General features: G+C 41.1%; 1 protein-coding gene across 2 annotated transcripts; it reads right to left on the bottom strand.

The window, feature by feature from the left end:
- Nucleotides 1-698: 698 nt before the first annotated feature.
- On the bottom strand, nt 699-13,956 carry e2f8 (E2F transcription factor 8). Of its 2 annotated transcripts, none has more exons than XM_044029882.1 (13): nt 13,685-13,956; nt 11,939-12,170; nt 11,702-11,849; nt 10,942-11,244; nt 10,308-10,469; nt 10,067-10,204; nt 9,734-9,949; nt 4,435-4,516; nt 3,746-4,205; nt 3,093-3,359; nt 2,846-2,981; nt 2,358-2,698; nt 699-1,465 (listed from the first exon to the last, which is right to left on the bottom strand). In XM_044029882.1, exons 2-13 carry the CDS (start codon nt 12,107-12,109, stop codon nt 1,301-1,303), a joined length of 2,589 nt encoding a protein of 862 aa, XP_043885817.1. In that variant the 5' UTR covers nt 12,110-12,170; nt 13,685-13,956; the 3' UTR covers nt 699-1,300. The 2 variants fall into 2 exon arrangements, with proteins under 2 accessions (XP_043885817.1, XP_043885818.1); XM_044029883.1 differs by having other exon boundaries at nt 13,887-13,956.
- Nucleotides 13,957-14,912: the final 956 nt, after the last annotated feature.

The raw sequence follows: 14,912 nt of genomic DNA, 5'->3' as shown, positions 1-14,912 counted from the left end.
CAATAGGTGTGAAGACATTTCTATTCACTTGTGGTACAAAAACGATTCCAGATGTCTGAAATCAACACTTTTGCTGTCATTATTATGGGGTAGCGAAAACAGCTTTCAGTGGGAGACTATGTTAGCCCTAATATTGTCATCACTTGAATATAGTAATAAGTGTATCATTACTTACTTATTTATTTGTAGATTTCACATGTACTTCAGACAAAGCCTTTGTTTTACACCATGTGTCACCTCGTTTCTTTGCCTGAAAAGGTAAACCTGCCACAGCATGTACAGTATATATATATATGACAGTTAGCCAAGTAGTCCATTTAAAGTGTAGTCCACAGTTTTCATGTATCAATTAGTTCAAGTCTTTTTGCCAAAGAACAAGTCTCAATATGTTCTGATTTCAGAATGAAAGAATGTAAAGCACAGCACACACAGGTGTGACTGATCACGTTAATGATGCATCATCATCATCATCCTCCTGAAGCTGAGGAAGATAAAAGGCACTCAGCTGTCATTATTTAGATTTTTTGTGTGATCTGTCAAATAGCTGCTGGTGCAGAGGCCCCTTTTGAAAGCATTCCATTAATTAAAAAAAGCAATTACTTAAAATAATTAGATGTCTGTCCATGTCATATCAGTACCAACTTTCAGTGTAAGTCTGTAGACCTAAAGAAAAGCAGACATGATACAAGGTTCTTAGAAAAGAAAGATTAAAATTTATTTAGCATTTTTACATTTAGTAAAGTATTTTTCTTATAAATTAAACTTACCAAAATGTTTAATTAGTCTCACAATGAATCACAGATATTCACATATTCTCAACAACTCCATTTCTTTTTAAAGGGGCAACAGTTAACATGTGCAAAAGAAATTTTGTTCGGTTTTACAAAATTATCAATTTGTTTCGAATCAAACTTGTATTTCAGCTAAAAATATTCTATTACACTGGGATTAAATGTTCTTAGATTTAGCTTTTACTACTCTTGGTAATTTGAAGGAAACCTGAAATAGCAGGTATAACATCAAAAACGCAAACATGGAAACTGACTCTGCTCCTTCTTTTTCACAATGAGCAGAACAATAGTGTTCATGAGTATCTGATGTACTTGGTTAGAAATGTGATTTCCATGTATCCACTGGGCCACAGCCAGTGTCTGGCAACTATGTTTAGAACAGACAGTGATAAGGATGAAGGCAGGGAGGCTGCTGTGAAATGTTCAGAGGTAATGCATATTGTAACATGTCACCAACACAACAATCATACACACAGTTAACAGTCATCTGTGGGTTTCCCTCAGGCCCATTAGGAGTCCGCAGTGGCGACGTCCAGCTTTCTCTGAGGGATATAAACTGTTTTAGTGGCAGCATGTCCACCTGTGGTTACCATGGCGGCCAAAGGCGAGACGGGGACTGGTGTCTGAAAGAAGCTGTGGGGGAGTGCAGTCCCTTTGGGGGTCGTCATCACAGGCTGGACAAGAGACAACGATCAGTTAGTAAAAGTGCAGAGTTACTAAAGTTTCTGATACAGCTAATTAAAATGGGAAATAACTGGTCCTTTCAAAATACTAGTTATGTTGGTCCATATGACAAAATGATCAATATCAATCGGGATTTTGGAAAATATAAAACCATCTTATCAGATCTGTAGTATGACATTTCCAGCCTCCTTCTCTGCTTCATCTTTTTGTTTTTTTAACCTAGTTAAAGTGACCTAGTATCATCAGGGTGATGCATAGATTATATATATAGAAAAACTAGGGCTGTCAATAGATCGTTCATGTCGTAGATCAGCGCGCACCAGAAGTAAACAACCTTGCGTTAACGGCGGTAAACCATTTTAACGTGTTAATGTCAGTTGTATTAGTCGCAGCGATGAATGCGTTAACTTTGACAGCCCTGACGTTTGACGAGTGAAGTCCCTGAGAAAATGTGTCTACTTCTCACTTGACTCATGTCAGGATACATTCTTCTTCACTGGAACAGGTCAATTGTGTAGATGACGTTTCCATTTAGAGGAAAATAGATGATCACACATGGCACACATGAGTGGACACCACTGTCATTGACTTCTAATATTATCCAATAGCTGCCTGGTTGCAGGTAACATCAGTGAATTTCCAGTTTCGAAAAATGTATGTGCCGATCGAATCGCAGTTTTATATACGGTCTATGGGTGATGTTATATGTAAAGAATAACGACAGTATTTAAATCACACACATCCAGAGATTGGCAAATTGGGAAAGAAAGAAAAACGTTACAACTGTTGGGAAACTGTGACCTTAACAAGTGACACGTGTCCAATGTTCAGTGTTCAGAGATTAAAAACATTGTCAGTGTCTGAAAAGAAGTGCTGTTGTACCTGTTGTAAAGTGATCAGGGTGACTGGGTGGGGAGACACAGACTGTTGGACAGGCACAGGAGACACTGGCTTGATGAAAACCATGCCTCTCTGCTGCAGAGCCAGTGGACTGGCCAGACCGTTGGTGCGCTCTGGTGTCTGAGGGGTAGCAAAGGCATTTCCTGGACTGGATCCAGAGATCAGGCCCAGGTTCTGCAGTGTGAAGTTGAGGATGGCAGGACTGGGGCTGTGGAGGTGGTGAGCCTGCTGGGTGATGTGTGGAGAGTCAGTAGCAGCAGTGGGTTTGTAAAGGCGAAGGTTGGTGGGTGTGATCTCCTGAGCTGAGGCAGCAGGTCTGGAGCCTGTTTAAAATCAGAAGAAAACAAAAAAGGATTACGTGAGTTCAAGCATAAACAAATATAGGCCGTACAGTTTTGATTTATTTGATGAAATGTAGATTTAATGTAACAATATTGTTGACATCATTTTATTATCATGCCTGTTCTTACCTGCAGTTGGTGTTTGGTAAATGCTGTAAGTGGGAGTTGAGGCTTTGTTACTTTCTCCCCCTGAACCTTTACTTTCCTTATAGCTGATGAGCGACTGTTGGGAGATTGGAATTAGGTATCCAGCTGGCACTAAAGTCTGGATTGGGAGAGAAGTAAATGTCACACATAGTATCAGAATTACCAGGATTATCAAACGCCTCCCTGGTCTTTGGTGAGGGCACAGACAGCAGTATGGTTGTGTCTTTACCTCAGTTTGCAGCTGTCCAGATGTGAGGGGTACGGCTCTGACTGGCGTCAATCCTGCCTCACTGTCGGAGTTGACCGCCTTGTCTTCTCTGTCCAGGAATGTCTCTAAGCTCTGCTCAAGTGTCTGATTGACCACGGCACCACCAGGTGTGTTTACAAACTCTGGGTCAAGGTGGAGGGCACGTGGTGAGGGCCGGCAGGAGAGCGGGTGGCTGCGATGGGCCTTAAAGCGAGCCTGGAGGATCTCGCACAGCTTTGGAGAAGTGTCCTGTGATGGCGGGAGGATTGAAACAAGTATGTCAGAAAGAAATAACAGAACAGGAAGTAAATGTCCAAATTATTGGTTTATTTAAGAATTTTAGTTCCTCAGAATGCTTTATCTGTTATGACTTACATGTGTTTATAGACAAGAAATGGCCTAAATATACCATTTAATGCTTAACACAATACAATGTGAGAGGCTGTATTTTCTTAAGTGTTTAATGCACTGCAGACATTTATCTTTTTGTTGTTCTTTTATTGTCTAAAAGATTTTTAGTTATCAAACTGATCTTAAACTCAGCAGTTCATTGCAAGCGCCAAACTTTATATTAAAAAAATGTTATATAAACTTAAAATCTAGAACTACAGGTTGAAATTGAGCTTATTTTTTACCTTAAAGTTGGGGTCAGTCCTCTTGGTTTTGGAGGGGCTGCTTTCTGAGGCAGAGTCTGAACGTAGCCGTTTAAACATGAAGGGGTTGCTGTCTGATTCCTTGTTGGCAGACTTGATCGTTGGGCTCTGCCCAGTCTTGTCCTCAAAGGTCATGGAGCGCACAGCGAGGCTGGTCGGCTGCGGCCTGGCCAGAGAGTTTGTCCTGAGGGAAGGTTGCAGATAAATGGCATAGGGAATGCTCCCACGCTGCTGAGGTAACAGGACAGGGATCATGGGTGAACACTGTGCAGGAAAGTAAGCCACAGAGCCTGTGGGCTGGGTGTGTGGGGTGAGGTGGACAGTAGTGTTGTCTGTAAAATCCTGGGTAGGCGTTAGTAACGCTGCCTGAAGCAGTTCCACTGAATTAGAGGCTGTTGTGCCCACTTCAGCGGGAGCAGGTTTTGGATCATTAGCTTTAGTCCTGAAACAGACGCAAGAGTTTCATTTAACAACCGAGAAGTACTTGATCTGCTCGTTACACTGAACAGCATTTTTCATTCATTCATAAATATAATGAGTTAGTTCAGTACATACCGACAGTGGAAAGCAGTGGATAACATGAAACGAACAGTATGTAATCTTTCTTCTTTAACTTCTTTAATAGCCAGCTGAATAATGCATGAATGCATAATGAATAGAACCAAACTCACACAGACTCCTGGTCAAGCTGAATCTTACAAATGGCAGCAAGTTGGGCCATTTTGTTTGGGAAATCAGAGTTTGATGAATCACCTTCATAAAAGAGAGGAACATATTAATTGTTGGTATCATCTCACCTTTCACAAACATACACATAGGGTTGGGTACTGTACTGTAGCAATGAAACTCAAGACACCAACTGACTGTTAATAAGCAAAAGATCATTAAAGCAATAAAAGAGGAAAAGGATGAGGACAAATCCAGAAAAGGCAGAGAGGCAACATAGTTGCTGCCAAGCACAACCAGGAGAAAAGCAGCAAGGGTTAGAGTGATGACAGTGATGACAGTGACGTAAAGTAGCCGCCTTTGATCAACACAATATCAGTAAGTTTGATGTCATCGTTAGGTCACCACGTGTCAAAGGCTTCTGACGCTTATCTAAGGCAATAGAAGGAGCTGTTGCCAGATCTGAAGGTATTAGCTGTGGGGGCAAACAAAAGTGTACAGCCTGCCAGACGTTATTAGAAGAAGAGAGAAAGTCAGAAATCCAATAGTTGACAATGGATGCAGCAGATCATTTCGATGATTTTGTTCCACTTATGGAATCATGTGGATATTCAGTGAAGAAATTCCTTGGATGCGGGGCTTTTGGATCTGTGTCTCTGTGCACACGTTCAGATACCAAAGAGGTGGTGGCTGTGAAGGCTATAATCATTAAAGAGTGTGGGCAAGAAGAAGTGGAAAACCTTGAACTACTCAGACAGCTCGATCCAGATAAGAACAACTTGATTCGGTTTAACAGGCACATTAAGCTCCAAGGACATTTTTTTCTGGAATTTGAAAAGCTGGACATGACTCTCAGAGACCTTCTCATGTGCTCCCGCAGGCCATTGCATCTGTCTGAGATTCAAGTGATCGCACAAGATATGCTGGTGGCTCTTACTGCTCTAAAAAACACAAGGACGGTACATGCAGACATCAGCTTAGACAACATAATGTTGATAAATCATCAGCTACAGCCCTTCAGAATGAAGCTGATTGACTTTGGTATGGCTCGAGACGTCTCTGAACTGTATCTTGGTTATATCTTGCATGATCTTCAGCACAGGGCCCCTGAAATTTTACTGGGGCTTCCTCTGAGTGAGGCTGTAGACATGTGGGCTCTTGGCTCTTTAATTGCCTCGGTGTATGTGTTGGCTAACGTGTATTCAGGAAAATGTATATTGGCGAACATGGCTGATATTGTACAGCTGCATGGTCAGCCTGATCATCACTTACTCAATACTGGAATTTATACTGAGAAGTATTTTTACAAGAACAACGGCTCTTCGTGGAAACTGAAAACAGAGTGCAGCTGTTTCCTGAGCTCAGGGAGCTTCCTGAACTCCTCCTGGAGCTCAGAGAGCTCAGGGAGCGACAGGTCCAGCGAGGAGTCGACTGTTCATCAGTTAGTGACTGACACGTCATCAAAGTTGATTACCAGTCTCGATGACATCATGAGGAGTCGTCCAGGTACGGCTGGCTATGAAGACACACAGGCATTTATAAGTCTCCTTAAAGAGATGCTGCAAGTAGATCCAGAGAAAAGAATCAAACCCAGCAAAGCTCTGAGGCATTCTTTCATAACTATGAAACACTTCCCTAGTGATCAAGCACCAGATCATGAGAGCACTCCTGCTTCCACCAATGAAAAACCACCAGGAGAAGCTAGTTCTGATGCCGACAGCGTGGCGGGTGTTACACCTGCCTCTGCTTAGCATGTTTCAGAGGGAAAACTAACTTTTCTAGAGGGTTCACTGATTTGTCTCATTACAAAGACTGGGCCATATGGGGGGTATAGTGGCTTGCACTGTTGCCTCACAGCAAGAAGATCACAGGTTTAAATCCCAGTTCGACCAAGGACCTTTCTGTGTGGAGAATGTTCTCTCTGTGTGCACATGGGTTTTCTCTTGGTTTTCCAGTTTCCTCCAACACTCCGGTCCTTACATGGACTGGCCACCTGTCCAGAGTCCTGTGTACCCTATGTCACGAGCCTTATGTGGAGAATAAAGTGCTAGATAATAGCTGAACGATTTTGAATAAATATCTAATAATAATTATTTTTGACAGGAACTGTAATTAGCGATTGGTATTTTTCACATCATTATTCTCATTTACATTCAGAAAAACTTTTAAAATGATTACTGTTTGATATTTGTGCAGATCTGTGAGAAACAAAGGTGTTCCCTTCAGTCTGTAGAATAAGATATGTATAGGACAACAAAATAATTCATAAACAGGGGGTTTCTGATTTATCCTCTTTACAGCGCTCACTCGCTCAGATCAGAGTGCCGTCACAGGAAGAGACGTCCTACATAAGGATCGAGCCGAACAGTGCCGAACGGTCCTGTCCCTAAGTCTTTTTAACTGATTGACGGTTAGTACTACCGTTTCAAATTTTAATTATCGTTAAAACCGTGATTGATTACCGCAACTGATGACCGAAAAACTCAGTGATACTGCTCATTTCCTGAAGAAGCAGCAGCACCTGAACGGCACTCGCTCAGAAGCGGGCGCGCATGCGCAGTTTCCACTGTCCTGTGACAACACGGCTGAAGCCACCTGCGCTCCAGAGATATCCCCCCCAGTAAAAAAACAAGATCAGAAGTCTGGGCATATTTTGCATTTTTAAATGATGTTGACGGTAAAATAATTGAAGACAAAAAAAAAACTCCGCGAGGGGGGTAACACTTCCGTGACCACCACCAACAACCTTTCAGCGAGTGTAAAGTAAGTAAACAAAAACGGGATTTCGGAATAGTGGGAAATGTCATGGTTTGTCTGTAAAACGTTCCTATTTTCTCAATAAAGGAAACCTAAGTTAAGTGTTACCTAACGTTACTCCTGTAAAAAATACATGTTATTGGGCGCTATCAGCGAAAGCGAGTAGTGTGTGCAGACGACACGTACCGTAGCAGAGCAAAATATGTTTGTTTCTGTGTTTTTTATTTTATTTTCATGCTGTGTACGACCGCTGCTACTTAATTATTATCCGACAGAGTGAGGACCTGTGTGTGTGTGTGTGCGCGCGTGTGTCAGTCAGTCAGATGATAATTAATAATAATAATCATCATCATATAATATAACATATATTTTTTTTAAATACAACTTTGTTAAAAGATTTCAGTGTGTGTGTTCAGTACTTTCTGAATATTTTGAACACATCTAACAATACCGTGATAATATTGATAACCGTGATAATTTTGGTCACAATAACCGTAATATGAAATTTTCATATCGTCACATCTCTACCTCCGACACATGGATACTTAGGGACAGCACCGCTAATCGTCAGCGGCGAGCTGCATAAACAGCCGCTGTATGTGACTGTATCAGTCTGAGTCTGTGCTCCGGTCATGGAGGACGTACTGGACAAATATTTGTACGTCGGTGAAATACGTCCCCTGACTAAATACGGCGACCGCTGGCCGCAGTCTGATGCAAAGTGGTGCGAACACACGATCAGCACACTTGTCCCTCCGCGATGACATAATACCGCTCTTCCTCCCTCGCCTGCACTCTCGCAGGGACAAGGTGGAGCTAAGGTGGAGCTCTCGAAGTAAACTTACTGGTTGGGCGGTAACATTCGCGGTGAAATGCGCATGCTGCCGTCATAAGCGCAGGGAATTCAACATCGCGTGTTTTTTCGTCTATACTTACACTAAGGGGGACCAGGAAAACATGACTGAGTATTCTTTTTCCACACTTTGGCGACTGGTAGGGCCTCCAGAGTCCCAAATATAAGTATTAAAATGGTTAAAAAGTTAATTTTGCATAATATGTCCCCTTTAACAAATATTGTCCCTCCAGTGATTTGAAAAACTGTTGGCCACATTGCGATTTCGATAAAATTTTGATTAAATGTTCAGCCCTAGTAAATAATGAATGAATTAGAAAGGCTGCAATTGATGATGTTAGGTAGCATATCTGTAAATGGTTTCAGTATCAGCGAGTGGGTTTTCATTTGTCATCCTTGCATTAGAAAAAATAGAGCTAATATTTTCATGGTATTTACTCCATCTTAATTCAGATCTATTATAAGAGAATACTGAACTGAGGCTTAACTGGAAGATTATTATAGATCAGATAATACCAACTAAGCATACACTAATGCCCTTTTGATCTGGCAAGAAAGGTCAACATGAAAATGAGTCCAACCCTTCCTCGGTTGGGGTCTGTGGTCTGTGAAGCGTTGCTGGCTGCAGGAGGGGGGGGTTGGGTCTACCTTGCTCTCTCTAAGGAGTGTATAACCATGGCCCATTGTGACACACCTTGGTGCTGCTGCTGTGGGCTGTAGTCTATCTGTCAGTGATGGCTGTAATCCTGGCCTTGTGTTTCCCCTGACCAGTTCTTGGGCATGGCATCTCCTGTCCCCCCTGGGCTCCCCTGGTTGGGGGCCCCTTGTGGACATGCAGGCACACACAGTCTGCTCTACAGTCATTTACTACATATTGCTCCAGTTGCTATAGAGTAGGTGGTCCCTTCTTTGTTGTTGCTGTGTTCTTTTGTTTGACTGTTGTTTTGTTTAACCTGTTGTAAATGAGTGCTCGTTCTCGCCATCAGATCACACAATCAAAAACAAAAATACAGAACAAACAGCAGGAGGAGCATGTATAGAATCTTCCTGTTGAGAGTAGTCAAGCACATCACATGCCAAAGTTTAAAAAAAATCACAAAAGGTTTGTGAGTAAGAAATTGGAAAAGAGTTGAAAGCAAGACAGGAAAGAGAAGGGATCAGGAAAGAAAAAAGTAACAACTAAGTTGCCATCTGCAGTAAAACAGTCAATAAGAACAAGAACAAGAACAAAAGATCTGCTATCAACTATTTTGATTGATGACTCAGTTTAAGTTACATAATTAAAACTGGCTCTCTGATTTTTCAGCTTTTTAATGTGAATATTTTCTGGTTTCTTTGTTCCACGTAACACTGATTCATTTTGTGGACAAAAGAAGATTAAATTGATTATGAAAATTGTTACTTGCAGGCTTGGAGAGCTATAATTAAGTTTTAAGCAAAACATTGGGGGGATGGGCATTATTTTTAGCAGTATCTACATCTACCCCACCTCCCCCTCTCACATGTATGGGTGTGGTTTTACTCAGACACTGAGTCACTGCGGCACAGACCACTTAAATCCTCATTCAGGTACAGCCACAGTTCGGCACTGCTTGATTTAACATTAATTGTTACTCTGCAGTACCAGTGTTACTCAGTTATATTACAAGTATACTTCAATATTAACCCTCCAGAGAAAAGTTTCCTGTACTCACTGAAGGAATTCTTGACAGGACTGCTGGGAGCTGAGTTTATCTTGCGTCTGTCGTCCTGAATGCTCTTTGCCAGCTTTACGAGGGAGGGGTGTCGGGTGAAACTGCGTTTGGCTCCGGGTGATGTAAAGAGTTTTTTGGCACAGTTATCTACACACGCACGTGACTCCAGGACATGTTTCTTCTTGGATGGGCATTCAGACGTAAAACTCTCCAAGTCTGAAAGAAGAGTTCAATGTTGGGTCAAGTAAAACCAAGACAACCTATTTACATACCATTACAGTGCTGGCACAATACTGTATGAACTTCAAAAAATTCTAAAAATTGTGTGGATACCTTTGATCTGTGGGAATTCTACAGGACCAACCCATTCAAATGCCGGTTTCCTTCCTCTCTTGTCTGTCACATGAACTTTCTCAATGAGCTTGAGGCTTCGCAGCACATTAGCAATATCATAGAGCCGGCGCACTTTGGCTGCAAACACATGAACAGAGAGAGAAAGAGATGTTCAAGAGTCATGACAAACTACAACATGACTACTTTATCTGGAAAGCTCTATGGTGTCTTCTGTACTCACTCTTGAACTTGTTCTTGTCTGGATCTGCATCCTGGTCCTCACCAATCAGGATCTTCGCAGCCACATCCAAACTGACCACACGAGAATTAGACACTAGAAAGAGCATGACGAACTTCTGGCTCATCACCCGCAGAGATTTGTCCTTCCGACTGTTAACAGAGGCTGGACAGGACAGAGCCAGTCAAGAAGAAGACATTTTCAATTAAAACTTATTACTCCTTACTTTTTACTTTGTGTAATCTGGCAACATTAGGAAAACATGGGATAACAATGAATTTTGTGCTGAAGATATTACTGATCATTAAACAAATGTGTAAGTATACGGTGTTTGCTGTATACTGTAATGTGAATCCAACTGCAACATGACAAATGACGATAGATTGTGCAGCGCTAAGATGTGACGCGTGTGAGTATTATCACAGTACTCGAATGTCTCATGAAATCTAGTGGTATACACAATTACACAAAGGATGAACAATACTTGTGTCGTGTATTGCATTTCAGCAATATTTTATACAAACATTTAAAAAGCCATGTCCATGCATTTAAAACACAAACAGTCTTTTCAAGGATATAATCAGATTAATACAGAAAGTGGAGCAACACTACCACTCAATACTCTTCAGCGACCCACCTGCTTTGAACTCTACTCCTGGAAGTTCCACGAAGAAAAGCTCCTTCTGTCCCTGCTCCTCGTTCTCCAAATCCACCGCCTCAGTGTTCTCCTTCTCTTCACTATCAATGTCGAGGAGTCGTTGTTGGATCTGCTGCATCTGCTGACTGTACCGGTGCTCCTCACCCACCTGCTTCAAAATGGCTAGTGTCTGAGCCATTTTGGAGCGGCCGTGCCATATGTAACGGTTCTTTGCAGAACGGCTCACCATGTGCAGACTCTCCAGTACATTCATGATGTCATAGATGCGCCGGCGCTCCACATCTGGACACAAAAGAAAAACAAATAAAACAGACTGTAGCAATGAATCAAATGGCATATTTCCACCAGCTCAACTCGCCTCTCCTCGCCTCAGCATGGTTAAGTTACATTTCCCCAAGCATTTTAGACATTTCCCTGGTAATTGTTAGAGATTTTAAGTGTTTTTAACTAATCTACAGTTCGGAATTGTTCGGCTTGATTCTTGTGTCAGACGTCTCTTCAGGCAGTCTGTCATGCATAGTACCTACTCTTGGAACCTCGCCAGAGCAAGTACTAAAAAAAGTAAAATTCAACTTCAAATTTACATGAAATCCATTTTGTTACCCATTTTTGCAATTTACAGATTTAATAGATTATTTAAAGACACTTAGTTAAGAAGTAATCAATGACTCAGAAACACAATGACATTAAAAGTAAAGGTTCGTGTATATGGATATTGTTCAACTAATAGAAGACATACTGAGTTCAGTGGCCACATCATCTAAGCAGATGTCGTTGTTGAGGGCAGGGTTTGGATAATCTGGATATCGGGCGAGGAACTTGTGACAAAGTAAACCAAGACTCTTCTCTTTTCTGCTCATTTTCTCAGATTCTCCATGTTCAGTGTCCTGCAGGAAGATAACACAGAAGAGTGGTTGTTTTATTTCACCTTTTCACTAAATTATATGCCATGTGTTATTGCTAGATTTCCTTATACCTGTATGGCGTCAAGACCTTCCTGTCCTCCATGGTCCATGCATAGCTCCTTCTCTCGGTTCCTGATGTCAGGACTAGCAGCACTGATGAGCATCTTAAGGTTAGATGTCGGCGTCCAGGGATCAACAGAACCCACTTCCCTTCCTTTTTTAGGTGTGGTTAGGGGACCCATGGTTCTCCACCGACAAAGCAAATCTTCTTTTTTGAATCTGGGGTATTATAAAGCCATCATCCTAGTCATCAGGGGGAAACAGGGGAAAACAAACAGTTAATAAATACACCACATATTCAATGGTTTTTAATGAGCTCATTTACAGTATTGTCACGTTTTAATCAAACGGCTTGATTTTATTTATTTCTGTGTGGCAGGTACTAATATACAGCAGACATTAGGTAGTGTTATTACATCACCAGGAGAACTCCAAGAATGGAAATAAGACCTTATTTAATTATCTGTACTTTTCAAAAGTGAACTTCAGACCTACCTCTTTAACCTGGCTTTTAACACGATTTTATGATTATTTGTTCAGTACAACATTTTAATACATTTGTAAATAAACTTTACTATGTTACTTTTATTTTTGTATTTATTCATTTTTCTTTTATCTCCGCTGTGTTATGGTGGGTGATGAGATAGGATGTCTTGTTGCTCTATAAATATAAATATTTGGACTGACTGACTTGCTATGTTATTTCTAGTATTTAGCGTGTAGTAAGAGGGCTGAGGAAGAAGGTCCTGTATGATTGCAGGTTTTGTTAGCAGACTGCACTTGCACTGTGCATACATTGATTGATCTTTATTAGATTATTAATGGAGGATCCTATTGTATCATGTACTGTATCATTTACATTGCATTCTGATATTCCACTCCTTTTTCTACGTGTGCTATTATACCATGTCTTCTTTTATACCTTGTTCATGTTAAATAGTTGAATCTGAATATTTAGATCTCTACTAATATATTACATGCATGTAATATTTTCGTTGATTTAAAGTCTTACCGCTTTTTGTGCGTCACATTTGTACAATAAAGACATTTATACACCAGCGTGACAAAACTGAGTAAAATAAAACACTGATATATTAACTATTTACATGCAATATTGATTAAAAAAAAGTGTGGTTATTATCGAACTAACTGGCCAAGGACTTATTGGCGGTTACTGACGTGCGCTCCATCGAATCATTGGGCACAACGGACGCGGTGGTCCCGCCCTTTTTTGAGAAGCAACCAATAGGGCCGCGGCTCGAGGCAACGCAGAGGAAGTGAAGGCTGTCCCGCGCAGGTATACTGTTTTTGAAATCCTTGGCGCGGAATGTCGGTACGGTAATAACATCAGTGGCTTACTTTAAACTTCCACGCGCTTCTCATTAAGTTTGAACTTCCAACAACGTTACAATGTCAACAGCGATGTATACACACATATACTGCATGTAACGCAACCGAGTTGAACCACGGTTTACGTGGATGAATGTGCGCCTCTGCCGCCTGAGAGGGTTTACAGGCGAACATTCTCACAAAACCGGACAGTCCGGAAACTACCTACACATCGAAGGCTTTCCTTCACATTTTTACATGAACAATAAGAGCCGCTAAGGGTACATGGCTGTATGTTAATCGGTTTAATAGGAGGCGGCAACACAGCGACACCGAAACCACTGCTTTTACGAAGCGGAACACTGATTTTTCTTGCTAAATTAAGAAAGAAAATGTGCAGCCTTATTCACAAATGTGTTTAGACTTACCCAAAATCCATCAAATAAGCCTTGCTAAAAGGAACCTTCCCATCTTCACGATAAAGTGCTCCGGGTTACAGTCCGTGTGTTTTTAAACACTAGATCACAGGATTTCCGCGGCGAAAGTATTATACACTCATAAACATGTCACATTTAATTTGTTTTCCTCAGTTGCTGATGAGCGCAGACGTCTGTGTGCTGGTCAACTTACAGTAGTAGAGCAAAGTTTTCTCAGTTCTCAGTGAGAAAGAGAGTCCGCTTGTCCAGCCCAGTTCACGATTCTGACGTCATCCCAACACAAACCCGGTACTTCCTGTATGTAAAGAGAGAGAAAGAGGCGGGCTCAACTCACGCACACACTCACTCACCACCTTACCAGGCACACATGTCACGTACTTTCAATGAGAACATTCTTGTATAAAGTACCTAAAATGATATTTGATTAAAAATATCCCACACCAGAAAATGACTTTGGTAGAAGCAGTACTCTACTTGAGAATCAACAGTAATTTTCTGATATAAAATGTACTTAAGTTTTATAAGTAAAAGTATTAAGTGAGTAGTAGGATTGAGCCATGGTAGCTCAGTGGTAGGGCAAGCTGTTCAGTTCCTGCTAGTCTAGAGTGTGAATGGGTGAAGGGAAAAACTGTAGTGTTAAAGCAGCTCATCAAGACTAGGAAAGTGGAGTGAAATTACACAATTTATTTAGGAAATGTAGTGGAGTAAAAGTTGCTAGAAATGTATATGACAAAGTAAAGTAGAGGTATGTGAATTTTGTATTTAAGTACAGTCACAATGTATTTGTACACTGACTGAGAGCATTGGTTCCCTTTTCACAATCACGTACCCCTTCAGACATTAGACCTCCAGCCATGTACCCCTCAAAATCTCAAAGTCAGCTAATGTGGGCAATGCCAGTTTTTTTTTTTTTTATTAAAGAAATCTACAGCAATGTTTGTCTGAACTGTATGTAAGATAAGATAAGATAGTCCTTTATGTGTCCCGCAGTGGGGAAATTGACATTGTTACAGCAGCAAAGACGATAATAAATAATATAAACGTGCATTAACAAAAAGTATGTATGTATGTATGTATATACCTGTTTCAAAATGTAATCATGTTGTTGTTTTTTCAGTTTGGGAATGACTTTGCCTGTCACCTGGGTGCCTCCATTTCATAGAAACCAGTTTCTTGGCTCCTGTGATGTAATTTGCGGCATAAAGGGATGCATTCATCA

Source organism: Solea senegalensis, linkage group LG7, assembly GCF_019176455.1.
Source record: "Solea senegalensis isolate Sse05_10M linkage group LG7, IFAPA_SoseM_1, whole genome shotgun sequence".
NCBI lineage: Eukaryota > Metazoa > Chordata > Actinopteri > Pleuronectiformes > Soleidae > Solea > Solea senegalensis.
This window is presented reverse-complemented; position numbering and strand designations above follow the sequence as displayed.